The 13,403-nt window shown below is 39.5% G+C and overlaps 1 protein-coding gene across 1 annotated transcript in view; it reads right to left on the bottom strand.

Moving 5' to 3' along the window:
- SUCLG1 (succinate-CoA ligase GDP/ADP-forming subunit alpha) overlaps positions 1–13,403 on the bottom strand; it is a 34,262-nt gene that overhangs the window by 12,342 nt on the left and 8,517 nt on the right. Inside the window, exons 3-5 of the mRNA XM_037806967.1 lie at positions 11,398–11,514; positions 7,794–8,006; positions 7,590–7,647 (exon numbers count right to left, since the gene is read on the bottom strand). Of these exons, the coding sequence (XP_037662895.1) occupies positions 7,590–7,647; positions 7,794–8,006; positions 11,398–11,514 (388 nt within the window). The remainder of the gene's footprint in view (positions 1–7,589; positions 7,648–7,793; positions 8,007–11,397; positions 11,515–13,403) is intronic.

Raw genomic sequence — 13,403 nt, 5'->3', positions numbered from 1 at the left:
AACCTAATCTGAAGTGCTGGTTGTGATCTACACAGCTTCAATTGGGCAAGTATTAAAATTTACATTGTAGGACACCAGCTTATGGATCTAACAGATACTCTCACACTCAAAAGGCAGTGCAGGGCCTCCACGCGACAGCTTAACAGCTCTATGCACCTTACTTGTTTCCTGAGCCCTGCCCTAGAGTCTACCACATACAATGGCCTTCTATTGCCAACATGCAGTAAGATGGAACAGTAAATCTACAAAAGGTTCAGAAGGGAAAAAAGAAGGGATAAATTTAAAGGATTCATCTTTACCTGATAACACTGGCTTGGAGAAATAAATTCATACTTAGATTTGCCCCACCAGCCCAGAATTTGAATATCCAGTTATATCCCGATTCTCCAACTAAGAAACTGTTCTCAGGACCCAAGGAACAATACAGTGAGGGGTTCCCTGGGTTTTCTGTTGCCTCATGTACCCTACCCGTACATCTGGTCCAGTAAGAGGCCACCAAAGACGCTCCAGGTTCTGCGGTGACTGTCATCCTTGCTGGACTGTAACCTCCAGGAGGTCCATAAACAAGATGGTTTTCCTCATCTCTGTGTTCCCAGTGTCAATACAGTTCTGGGCACAGAAGTGCTCAATAAATATTTGCTGAATGGTTCAGAACTGAAAATTCTCCATGGAGTAAGACTGTCCTCATCAACAAAATCTAATTCCAAAGTTTTTAAGACCATGAATTAACTGGACCCTAATTCATGACACTTCCTTGCACCCCACCCCCACCCCCACCAAATATGTCTCATTTGTCAGTTTTTCCCTAATCCCAGAACTGCCATCCCATCCACATCCTCTCTCCTTAGCCCTCCTCTGTGGGACCTTTCATAACTGGGAGGATTAGGTAGTTAATACCTACATACCTCAATATTTGGCACATTTAGTTTTTAAACAAAGTATAATCAATAGCTTCTTCTATTCTTTATATCTTTGTGTACAATTGTCTAGTCTCCTTTCCCCTCTATTCCTATTTGATTGTTACAATACAATTATACTCTAGTTGTCCATGTAACACCTTACATTACCAGGAAGTAGGAACAGCTGTTTTATTTACTCCAGTCAATGGATCAAAATAATGATCAGTGAATAGTAACACTAGGATGTTATTCTTTAAGGGGCTTTTGTCTGATTACATAAATTAGAATGTTTTATGCAAACTGCATAAATTGAAGACAATAAAAGTAATGTTTTTAGGGTAGATTACTCCTGCCATCCTTAAACTATTTATAGTAAAAGAGACTATCACTTAAGATTGTCAATCATAAGAACACTTCTGCTTCCAAGAAAAAGTAGACATAATTTTCCATATTCTTTCTGCAAAATACAACTAAAAACCCTGGATATTACATGTAAAACAAACATAAGACTCTGAAAGGCAGGGAGAAGAAGGCTGAGAGGCTGGGGACCTCAAGACCCAAGAAACAATACAGTGATGGGTTCCCTGGGTTTTTCTGTACCCTACCCATACAGCTGAAGAATTCATCATCCCAGAAACACATACGGGCATAGAAAAAAAAGTTCCCCCCAAAAGTCTGCTCTCTCTAGCCAAAAACCAGGGAAAGGGCAGCCTACCAAAACAGAAAACTTTTAGATTAAAATCTCTTTATATAAGTCAAACAACACAGGAAAAAAATCATCTCTCTATACAAGCAAATGCCACAGGAAGACAAAAAAAAGACTGTGGCTCCACACTAGCAGAGACCAAGTGGGGATCCTAGAGTTCCACATTCAAGAGGCTGCAGCAAGGTGCCCCAACACATCAACCAGGCTGGTGTAAGGGAGGGCCAAGTAGGGAGCCGGGGGCGTCATCTGTGCTGGCTGGTAACGGGCCCCTTGCCCCATGGTGTCAGTGGAGACCACGTGCGGAGCTGAAATTGCCACTGGGCCTGAGTGGGGGAGAGTGGGGGAACTTGGAATTCTACTTCCACCCGGCAGTAAGAAGGCCATAGTCCCTCTTCCCCTGATAGAGCAGTGTCAAAAAAAAAAAAAGCCAGCTAAAACAGGTTCAAATAAGATCCAGAGTCTCTTAACATAATGCTCAAATGTCCAGGTTTCAACTGAAAATCATGTCACACCAAGAACCAAGAAGAGCTCAAACTGAATGAAAGAAACACAATGGATATTAAAAACCAACATGAAGAGGATGTTAGAATTATCTAATAAAAACTTTCAAAAATGGGAGTAAAAACTAAATGACAAATAGGGTGGGATGGGGGGATGGTTTGGGTATTCTCTTTTCACTTTTATTTTTTATTCTTATTCTGATTCTTTCTGATGTAAGGAAAATGTTCAGAAATAGATTGTGGTGATGAACGCATAACTATATGATCATACTGTGAACAGTTGATTGTATACCATGGATGACTGTATGGTTTGTGAATATATTTCAATAAAACTGAATTAAAAAAAAAAAAAAAATAGGGTGGTATTGGGGGAAAAATCCAATCAATGCAAACTAGAGACTACAATTAAGAGAAACATTGCATTATACCTCCTTTAATATAACAAATGCAATATACCAAAGCTAAATGCATATAAGAGGGGGACATAAGGGACGGGTATGGGATCTTGGCATTGGTGATATTGTCTGACTCTTTATTCTACTTTAGTTTAACGCTATCTTTCCTTTTGTTGCTTCCTAGCTGTCATGTTTTTTTTTTCTTTCTTTCTTTCTTTTTTCTTTTGTCCCTCTACCTTCTATGACTCTTCCTCCTCCTTTGTGGAAGAAATGGAGATGTCCCTATATAGACAGTGGTGAGGGTGGTGAATACATAAATATGTGACTATACAGGGAATCAATGATTGTTTACTTAGGACGGTATGTATGGTGTGTGAACAAAACCGTCTTTAAAAAAAATGGGTTGATGAAGAAACCCTGAGGACACTATATTGAGTGAAATAAGTCAGACACATAAGGACAAATATTGCAAGGTTTCACTGATATGAACTAATTGTAATATGTAAGCTCGCAGACATGAAATAAAAGTTACCAGATACAGAACGACACTAAAGAACAGGGAATGGTTGCTTACTATGAGCAGAATGTTCAACTAGGTTGAACTTCAGTGTTTGAAACTGGACAGAGGTAACGGTAGCACATTGTGAGAATAACTAACAGTGCTGAATGGCCTGTGAATGTGGTGGAAAGGGGAAGCTCAGTCATGTATGTCATCAGAAAGAATGTGGGAGGTTAAAAGATAGGAATGTATAAAACAGTGAATCCTGTGATGGGCAATGTCCATGATTAATTGTACAAATATTAAAAATCTCTTTCACGAACTAGAACAAATGTATGACACTACAACCAGAAGTTAATAATAGAGGGGCATATAGGAAAAAAATATATACCTATCGCAAACTATATACTACAGTTGGCAGTATTTTAACATTCTTTCATCAACAGTAACAAACGTACTATACCAATATTATGAATCAATAAGGGAGGAGGAGTGGTGGCTAGGGGTATGGGAGGATTGGAGTTTCCTTTTTTTGTCTTTCTTTTCTGGAGTAATGAAAATGTTCTAAAAATTGAAAAAAAATTAATTGTGGTGATGGATGCATAGCTGTATGATGGCACTATGGGCAACTGATTGTACACTTTGTATCTTTGGATAATTGTACGGAATGTGAACCATCTCAATTTTAAAAAATCAATTGCATTTCTATATCCTTGCAATGAATATGTGGACACTGAAATTAACATACAGAACCATGTACATTTGCTCAAAAAATTAAATACTTGGGTTTAAATCTATCAAAACACACAAAGGACCTTTAGCCTGAAAACACACAATGCTGATGAAAGAAATCAAATACAATGTAAACTAAATGGAGATATATACCATGTCCATGGATTGGAAGACTCAACATAGTAAAGACCTCAATTCTCCCTAAATTAATATACAGGTTTAAAGCAGCAACTAACAAAATCCCAGCAAGAGTTTCTGTACATAGATAAGATTATTCTAAAATTTAAATGAACAGTAAAGGAACTAGGAAGTTTGAAGAAGAAGAAAAAAGTACAAGGAATGAATCTATCCAATTTCAAGACTTATTATATAGTTAACAGTAATCAAGATTGTGTGGTACTGGCAGAGAGCTAGGCTCACAGACCAGTGGAACAGAACAGAGACCCCAAAAACAGAACACCCCAAATATCCTCAAATGATTCTTTGACAAAAGTACAAGAGCAATTCAATACAGGAAAGATAACCTTTCTGACAAATGATAGTGGAGCAATATTCATATGCAAAAAATATTCATAGGCAAAAAAATGAACCTTGATCTATGTCTTGCATCTCATAGAAACATTAACTCAAATTGGATCACAGACTTAAACGTAAAATGTAAAACTATACAACTTTTAGGAAAAAATGTAAGTGAAAATCTTCAGAATCTAAGAACTTCTGTCTAAAAGACTTGGCACCAAAAACACAATTCACAGTAGAAATAAAAGGGTTAGTTGGATTTCATTAAAATAAAAAAGAAAAAGAAAAAAACATTTGCTCTGCAACAGACCCTGTTAAAGAGGATGAAAAGACAATATATGGAGAGGAGAAAATATTTGCAAACCACATACCCAATGAAGTACTTGTATCTAGAATATATAAAGAACTCTCAAAAGCAAAACAATCCAATTAGAATATGGGCAAAAAATATGAAGACACATTTCACTGAAGAAGATCTAAAGGTGGAAAAAAAGTACATGAAAAGATGTTTAAGGGAAACACAAATCAAAATCACAGTGACATAACACTATCAGAATGGCCAAAATAAAAAAAAAAGTGACAAACCAAACGCTGTCAAGAATGTGGAGAAACTGGATCACTGATATACTGCTGGTGGGAATATAAAATGGCATAGCCACTCTGGTTAACAATTTGGCAGTTTCTTAAAAAACTAAACATGCAACTACCATATGAACTAGCAAATGTATTCCTGGGCATTCATCCCAAAGAAATGATGTCTTATGTCCACTCAAAGCAGTACACACATGTTTATAGCAGCTTTACCTGTAATAGCCTCAAGCTGGAAACAACCCAGATGTGTTTCAACAGGTCTATGATGAAACATTCACACCAAGGAATACTACTGAGCAATAAAGAGGAGTGAAGTACTGATGCACAGAACCACCTGGATAAATCTCCAGAGAATATGCCAAATGAAAACAGCCAATCCTAAAAGGCTACATACTGTATGACTCCATTTTCTTACATTCTTGAAATGACAAAATTATGGAAATGGAGAAGAGAGCAGCAGTTGCCAGGGATTATGGAAGGGGCAGGAACAAGAGGAAAGTGGGTATAAAGGGGCAACACGAGGAAACCTTGTGGAAATGTTCTGTATCTTGATTGCATCAATGTCAACATTCTGGTGGTTACACTGTCTTACAGTTTTGCAAGCTGTTACCAGTGAAGGAAACGGGGTGAAGAGTACAGGACGTGTCTATATTATTTCTTACAACTGTGTGTGAAATCTACACTTATTTCACTATAAACACCTTAATTAGAATAAATCTTTTAAAAAGGATGGAGAGGTCAAGTATGCCACATACAGCTGAGAGTAAAAAGAATGTCTTATCATAAGAGACATAAAACACATGATACAGCTAAATATCATCAATTTGGGAATCCAGTCACTTCCTTCAATAACATCCAATTAGCAGAGATGCAGTTTTATTAGCTGTCATTAACACAAACTAGAAAGGCACTATACTACTATATCACAATCAAGTTACTTTGTGTCTCATTCAGAAATACAAAGGACTGGAAAATAATTCCTTTCCCTGAACTCTAAATTAAGAATCTGAAGTCAGTGAGGCTACTGAGAATATTAGCACTGGTATCAAAATAGGAATAGTTCGTGCATAATCAACATCTTTTCTCTCCTTGTTCCTCAAAAATCTATTAGTGTCACATTAAGAGGAGGAGGAAAGGGATGGGGGGTAGGGGCAGGGGGTAGGGGCAGGGGAGGGGAGGGAGAAGGAGAGGGAGAAGGGAAAGGAGAGGGAAAAGGAAAATCTTCCTTTTTCAAGGGAATTCGGAGCAGTCTCCCAGAGGACTCGGAGGACTGCCTCTTCAATGTGTTCTGACCACTCAGAGAACAAGGACTTCCCTGAACTTCTCTTAATTTTCTGTTGTTTGGGTTTACGGGCACCTTAGAAAGCAGAGGAGTTACCAGAAAGGCAGCTCAGCACAGGGCACACCCTCTGTGCTCACCTCACAACTGTCGAAGAAGCCACTGAAAGCAGACCAAAGAGCATAAGTGCATTCAAACATGTACAAGATCATCAGTAAGTGCGTGGACCCAGCCACCCCCAGTGGAACTCAGACAGTCCAGGAAACTCCCTGAACCTTCCTCCAAGAGAACCCAATAGATACCCTACCGACAGCAGGGCAGACAGCTCTGAGACCTCAGTAGCAAAGAAAATCCATGACCTTTAGCCCACACCTGTAGACTGCACAACAAACACCCATCCATTAGGTAGATGACGCTGACTTACATTAATAGTCATGGTTTACTATGACTATGTTTACTATGGCCACCTATTATTGTGGGGAAAAAGTACAGGTTAGTCAGAGTTAGGTGTGAAGACATGAAAAACAGGAATAAAGTGCCTAATTTTGAAATAATAATTTGACTAGTTCCTCGAGGGGCTGAACAAGTAGCAGTACAATTTCACCAAAACATCTTGAGAAAGTTCCTGATATCCAAGAGGGCAAAGTAATTCTTGGACAGGACACAGAAAGACTAACCATAAAAATATTCTAAGTACATGTATCTGACAAAGCACTTATATCCAAAATATTTATCACACCTCCATAATCACAATAGGCAAAAAAAACTTCTCAAATGGCCAATAAGCACACAGAAAGATGCTCAACATCATTAGTCCCCAGGGAAATGCAAACCTAAACCACAATGAGAAACCACTTACCACCCAGCAGAATGACAAAAATAAAAAAAGCCTGGCAATACTAATGTTTGTGAAGATGTGGAGCAACTAGAACTCTTGTACATTGATGATGGGAATATAAAATGATCCGTCACTTCGCAGAGCTATTTGGCAATTTCTTAAAAAGTTAAACATTCTTCTGCCTTATGACCTAGCAATTCCATTCCTAGAGATTTGATAAGGGTGTCCACGAAAGACCAGCAGAAAAATGTTCACCTTAGCCTTATTCGTAATGGCCCAAACTTGGAAACAACCCAAATGTTCATCAATGGGAGAACAGATACACCAAACTGTGGTATAATCGTCCAACAGGATACTACTCAGCAACAAAATCGAACTACTGATACACGTTTTTATTGAGCAGAAAAAGAATCTTTCAAAACCTTAAAAAAAAATCTTCACTGAGTCTACAGAATTATAATCGCTTCTCAAATAAACTCAAGATACAGAATAAATTCATTATGTAACTTTTGCTGAAATTAAATTCATTAAAATGAGTGTGATTTGCAGAGTGATAAATTCTCTTGGTGAATTTTGAAAGCGTAGGGCAACCATTTTTTTTTTCAATCTATAAGAAAATAAACATACTTACCAACTCTTCCTTTCTTATGAATATGGCCAGGCATGATGCCAATTTTGCATTCTCCTGGCTGAAGGAAAATAAATCACAGTTTCAGGAAAAAAAAAAAATTTTAATAGACCTCCTGGGTCATACACACAAATACCTCTGGACTGATTAGAAACTTGTCAGCCTTGTGAAAGGCTCAATCTGGGCTTATGCTTTGTTTACACTCACATTGATGACGCCAGGGCAGTTTGGCCCGATCAGCCTTGTCGCTCCCTGGCGCAGCAGCTTGTGCTTGACCCGCACCATGTCCTGCTGCGGGATCCCTTCGGTGATGCACACGACCAGGCTCATTTCTGCCTCGAGAGCTTCACTGATGGCCGCAGCAGCAAAAGGAGGAGGCACGTAGATGACAGAGGCTGTCGCTCCTGTCTGTTCTTTGGCCTGAAAACATTAACCATGGAGCACTTTATGACTGGTTAAGTCAAACACCATTATTTTAATAAAGTCCTGGGGTCAGGAAAGGATAGCACCAGGAGACACCAGATGTCATCATTCTTCCCATGCTCAAGGTGACAGAAAAGAGCAGCCCCGCCCCCTTTGAATTCCACTATGGCCTGGAAGGTTCCATGGTGTCCTGTTCTCTCAGATGATGGTATGTCAGTAAACCTGAAAGCACTGCCTGATTTGTATTTGAGTCCCCTCCTTCCTGTAGCCATGCCTATTTTTTTTGCCCTATTCCACAGTCTTGCAGACCAAGGCACTGTGCCACCTATAAGGTGCCCAAGATCCTACACCTCCCCAGGAGAACAAGGGTGAGTGAGCTCCAAGCCTTCAGAACTCAGCTCTCAAACACCTGTTTAAAGATACCGTATCAAGAGACAGCAAAAGTGAAGGTTTTTTCCAGCTGACAATTTTTACTCTAAACGCATGTTTATTAGAAATAAACAAATCTAATTAAGACACACATGCATAAATGGACACAGAATAAGAATGTGGGTCAAATAAGCACCAGGTCCTACTGCCATATTGCCCCTCCTAAAGCAAAGCCCTTGCAGACCATCGGTCTGACCACTGTTCTCTGCAGACATGAGCCTGCGTTTGGTCTTTACATACTCTCCACGTGTATCAACACGATACGTCCCCCTACCCACATCTCTGCATGGCCACGTCTCTCCTACCACAGAGTAAGCTCCGTGGAGACAGGAGGTGACCTCTGACTCTCCAAGAGCAGCAGCACTTGCTCTGAGAGAGAAGCTGTGAGAGGCTCTACTTGGGTCTCATTTATGCCTTCACCTCAACCCTGCATGCTTATTATCCCCGTTTTACAAATCTAAGATGCTGAGGCCAAGATATGAATCGTTTATTTATATGAGGTCAGAGCTCTAGGAAAGCGGCAGAAATAAGATTCAAACTTAAGTATATCTGATTCCTAAGTCTCCATTCTTTTCAGTCACAGCAGGCTGCCTCCCTATGGATGTTAAAAATGTAACTTAAAATATAAATCAAAACCTTTTGGAAGACTACATCATGGAAGTTTATAATGGATATGGATACTAAGCTATTGTACATATGGGTACAATTAGAAGGGGCAGAAGTAAAAGACAATGACTTTGAGAATCATCCCTGAATGATTCCCCACGGCTCTAGAGAATAAGGAACTTCTCCTGCTGCACTAATAAAAAAGCTATCTGGACAGTGATGGAAGAAGAGAGTCAAAAGGATGCTGACAGATCATCTGCAAATGATGGCACATGTTAAAAATAATTTTTTAAAAGCTCCATTCAAGGGGATGGCGGGGAGAAGTGGGAAAGACAAAAGAAATAAAAACTGGGCTGAAACCCAAAGAAGTCAGATCTTGGGTATGTAGCTACTTTATTGAAACTGTATCTCACAGTTCTCTTCCTCTTAAGCCTATAAATACAGCAAGAAGTGGGACTGTCACAAAGGCTCTGTGTTGGAAGTGATGCTGGCTGAAAGGTTTCTATCCTACTCATTCAGAAAACTTTTTATAAGAGGTAAATGGGTGAGAAACAAACAGTATCTCTCAAAGAACTTACAGAATATTCCAGATGCCACATCTTTTTGCATCACTATGAATAATAAATGAATTGCTTTACAAAAAAAACTTTCTTTTAAAAAAGGCTCATAATAAAAGAAGTCTACCTAGAGTAAGTTCAAAAAAAACAGCTCTTCTCTATATTTTGAGGTCATAATAAAATTTAAGGAGAAAAAAAACTTTTAAAAATGAGAGTCAAAAGACCTTAAATGATCTCTCTACAGAACAGATGATTTGTAACTTTTTTCTTACTTTTTAAAATAGAGTACACCTAAAATATTTATAGTACATCTTATTTGGAAGTTTATAGTAAAATGAAAAATCCAAATTTGAAAGATATTTGTTTCTCCCTATATGTTAGGATTAAACAGTATAAATTAAATTCAATTTGAGGTTAGTATTGTGAAAGAGATTAAGTCTATAAATTTGTACTTGAAAAAATATGATACTTTAAAACATACCTTAAAAATATGTTGAAAAGAGGGAGGAACACATTTATATTATCATTGCATCACTCCCAATTATTAAGTTTATTATTTCCTAGATTGTTATTATTAAAGAGCCAAGAATTTGTACAACAGTTTCTTTTAAAATATTATTTTTGTATATATTAATGCAAGTATAGGAAAAAAAGAAAAGAATACACACTGAACCTATATTAGCTCTCTATGGAAGCAAATTGGAAATGTGGAAAATATGAAATTTAACTTTATATACCATCATATCATCTGAATTGTTACAATAAAAGCATATTAGTTTTGTAACAAAAAACAAAAGTTTAATTTAAAATTCACTTAAAAAGTATTACTAGGAAATCAGCATTTTGGGGAAGAGACTAGGACTCTGTGATTTGTCTCCCTGACTCTAGAGTTCAGTTTTTTGCACAGGAACACATTATTTACTCTGTGCCATCCTAGGTCTGCCACCGATCCACTGCGAGACCATGAGCAAGACCCGGAACCTCTGCACACCCGTGTCCTCGTCTTTAAAATGGGGATAAGACCACCACCTCAGAGGGCTCTAGGGAGGCCTGAATGGGACAATGCCCATGGAGCACCCAGCTCACACTCAGTAAGCGTTAGGGGGTGAGTGCTGACATGTGCACTACTAACATCCTGGAAGGAGAACGGGTAAGGAAAGAATAATAAGCCAAATAGAAGCCACAGCACTTCTTTCCTTAGAGCTGATGCATGCCTACAAACAAATACAGGCTGTGGATAAAATATCTTAAAATATGCAGAAAACTATCTGGAGTGCTAGGCGGGAGGTCCATAGATTCTTAAGTAGAGAAGGCACACATACCCCAAAAAGAAGACACTGGCCAAATCAGAAATCCTCAGTATTTCTGGGAAGAGAACTGCATTTATTTCTCCAAAGCTTTGTAATCCTGATGTGTGAAAGATAACGCAAAGTAGATGCAGATACTTAAGTCCCTGCAGTGGGGAAGTTCAGTGCAAACAGAAAAGTATCAGCATGTACACACTGGAAAAATGGAAGTGGGAATGGGGGGAGGGGGTAACAGGGTGGGGAGTGGGCTGGTTTGCTGACAGTTTAACAATCTACCAAGAAAGGTCTAGAATCTCTGGGTTGAGGAATCCTATACTACTAAACAGTCCTGATCTTAAGTGAACAAAGTGAACTCAACTCTTTTTAAATTCCATTCAAATTTCTCTGGGTTACCGGATTTTCAATTTGTAAGGGACACAATTAAGATTTCTACCCAAAGTATGCTCACTTTCCCACCTTTTCTTGCCAAATTTAGGTACCATTAATTACCTCCTTCAAAGTATTAAAGACGGGTAAGCCCAGGTGCATCTTGCCTCCTTTCCCAGGGCTTGTTCCTCCAACGAGTTTGGTGCCATATTCCAATGCCTGTTGGCTATGAAAAGTGCCCTGAGGGGGGAAAAAAGCACAAGATCCATGAGAAAGTCAGGCCAGGAAGCCTTAACAAGCAAAGACAATCTTCAGCCACTTAGGGAAAAAAAAAATAGGTTAACTCTTTCCCAGAGTATAACAGTGACATACATCCGGCATTCTCATCAACTTACAAAACAGAGCTTTGAACCTTGCAGCAAAATCAACCTCTGCAAAGCCAAAATAACTATAGAAAAGAGTCTCTCTCCAGTCTGTATTTTCCAAACTTGGCTGATGACCAGAAACGCCCTGGTGCTTCCTTACAAGAACACTTCCTTTCCACTGTTCCTCAACTCCTGATGTCTTAACACCCATCTTTACGCAGTTTAATATCCATGGTCAATCATTACATTCCCACAACCTGGCCTCTCACGTCAACTTATGCATCTGACAAACCACAACCGTGGTTAAATCCAACTCTTCATCTGCTCTATGACTGCACGTTGCAGCCAAAACAGTGGCTGGAGAAAAACCAAAGCCATGCAAACTGGTCTCACCTTAAATTAATGACCATGAACCCTGAAGGCAGCCTTTAATGCTGCCTAGCTAGTGTCTGGTATTATTAACCTTCCCATGTGCTCTCTCCTTCCTCCTAGTGTGCGGTTTCTCAGCTTAGGCACTGCTGACATTTTGCACAGAACAGATCTTTGTTGTGAGAGGATGTCCTGTGCTTTGTGGAATGTGTAGCAGCATCCCTGGCCACTACCTATTGGATGCTAGTAGCATGCTCTTCCCCACACCCCTCACCCCAAGCTGTGAAAATCAAAAATGTCTCCAGACATTGCCAAATATCCCCTGGAGGCCAAAACTGACCTCAGTTGAGTTGAGAACCTGTCCTGAACGAGCATTCACTCTTCTCCCTCAACCACCGTGACTTCCCCTCCTGTGCTCACTCTCTTGCTCACTGACAATCTTGCTTCCTGTTTCACTGAAGAAACAGAACCGTTAAGAAAACTTTTACAAGCTCTTGCCACCACATCTATCCACCCACCCATATCTGTTCACATTCACTCTGCCTTCCCTCCTGTTTCCATGTTAGAATTACCTGTGCTCTAGGCAAAGTCCCCCCACTGCTTGTACACTAATCCCAATCCCTCTCACCTACTGAAGGACATCGTTCCAGCTATTCTCCCCTTCTTTCCCCTGCATCAGCCAGACACGCGTGATGTTATTTCTCTCACAGCTCTCCTGAAGCTGCTCTCACCAATGTCTCCAGTGACCTCCAAACCCAATGGTCAGTTCCCAGCCCTTATCTTACTCAATCTTTCCTAGCACTTGTAACAGTGCATCATTCTCTCATTCACGAAAGAATCATTTTCATGCAGCTTATGGGGCTCTGTCTCCCCTGGTTTTCCTCTTTTCTTTCTCTCTCTCCTTAGACATCTTGTCTTTTCCATCTAAATCTGTGCCCTTTGTGATCTCATCCTGTATCATGGCAATGAATATCATCCTTATGGTGATTTCTCCCCCCACACAAACCTCCACAAACTCGCCAGACCCTCGCCTTGAACTCCATACTCACGCTGTCAACTGCCCAACTGACATCTCTATTTGGAGAACTAGTAGGAATTGCAAACTTAACATTTAAAAAGAACTATGTAGTTTTAAAGTAGCTCCTGAGTGCTTTGAAAACAAAAATTACAGAAATTTAGATATCATTCTCCAATTATGCTCTAGATCAGGTTTGGCAAATTACAGCCTGCAGGATCTACCACTACCTCTTTTTGTAAATGTACACACTGCCTTTTGCTGCTACAATGCTGTTGTGTAGCTGCAACAGAGCCTGTGTGGCCCCTCCTTTTAAAGTTTGCTGATCCATGCTCTAGATTATCAAAAGTCTGCATAACTGACATGACAATTCTTTTAAA

Source organism: Choloepus didactylus, chromosome 17 (genome assembly GCF_015220235.1).
Source record: "Choloepus didactylus isolate mChoDid1 chromosome 17, mChoDid1.pri, whole genome shotgun sequence".
Lineage (NCBI taxonomy): Eukaryota > Metazoa > Chordata > Mammalia > Pilosa > Megalonychidae > Choloepus > Choloepus didactylus.
Note: the sequence above shows the minus strand (reverse complement) of the source record. Positions and strands in the feature narration are given on the sequence as shown.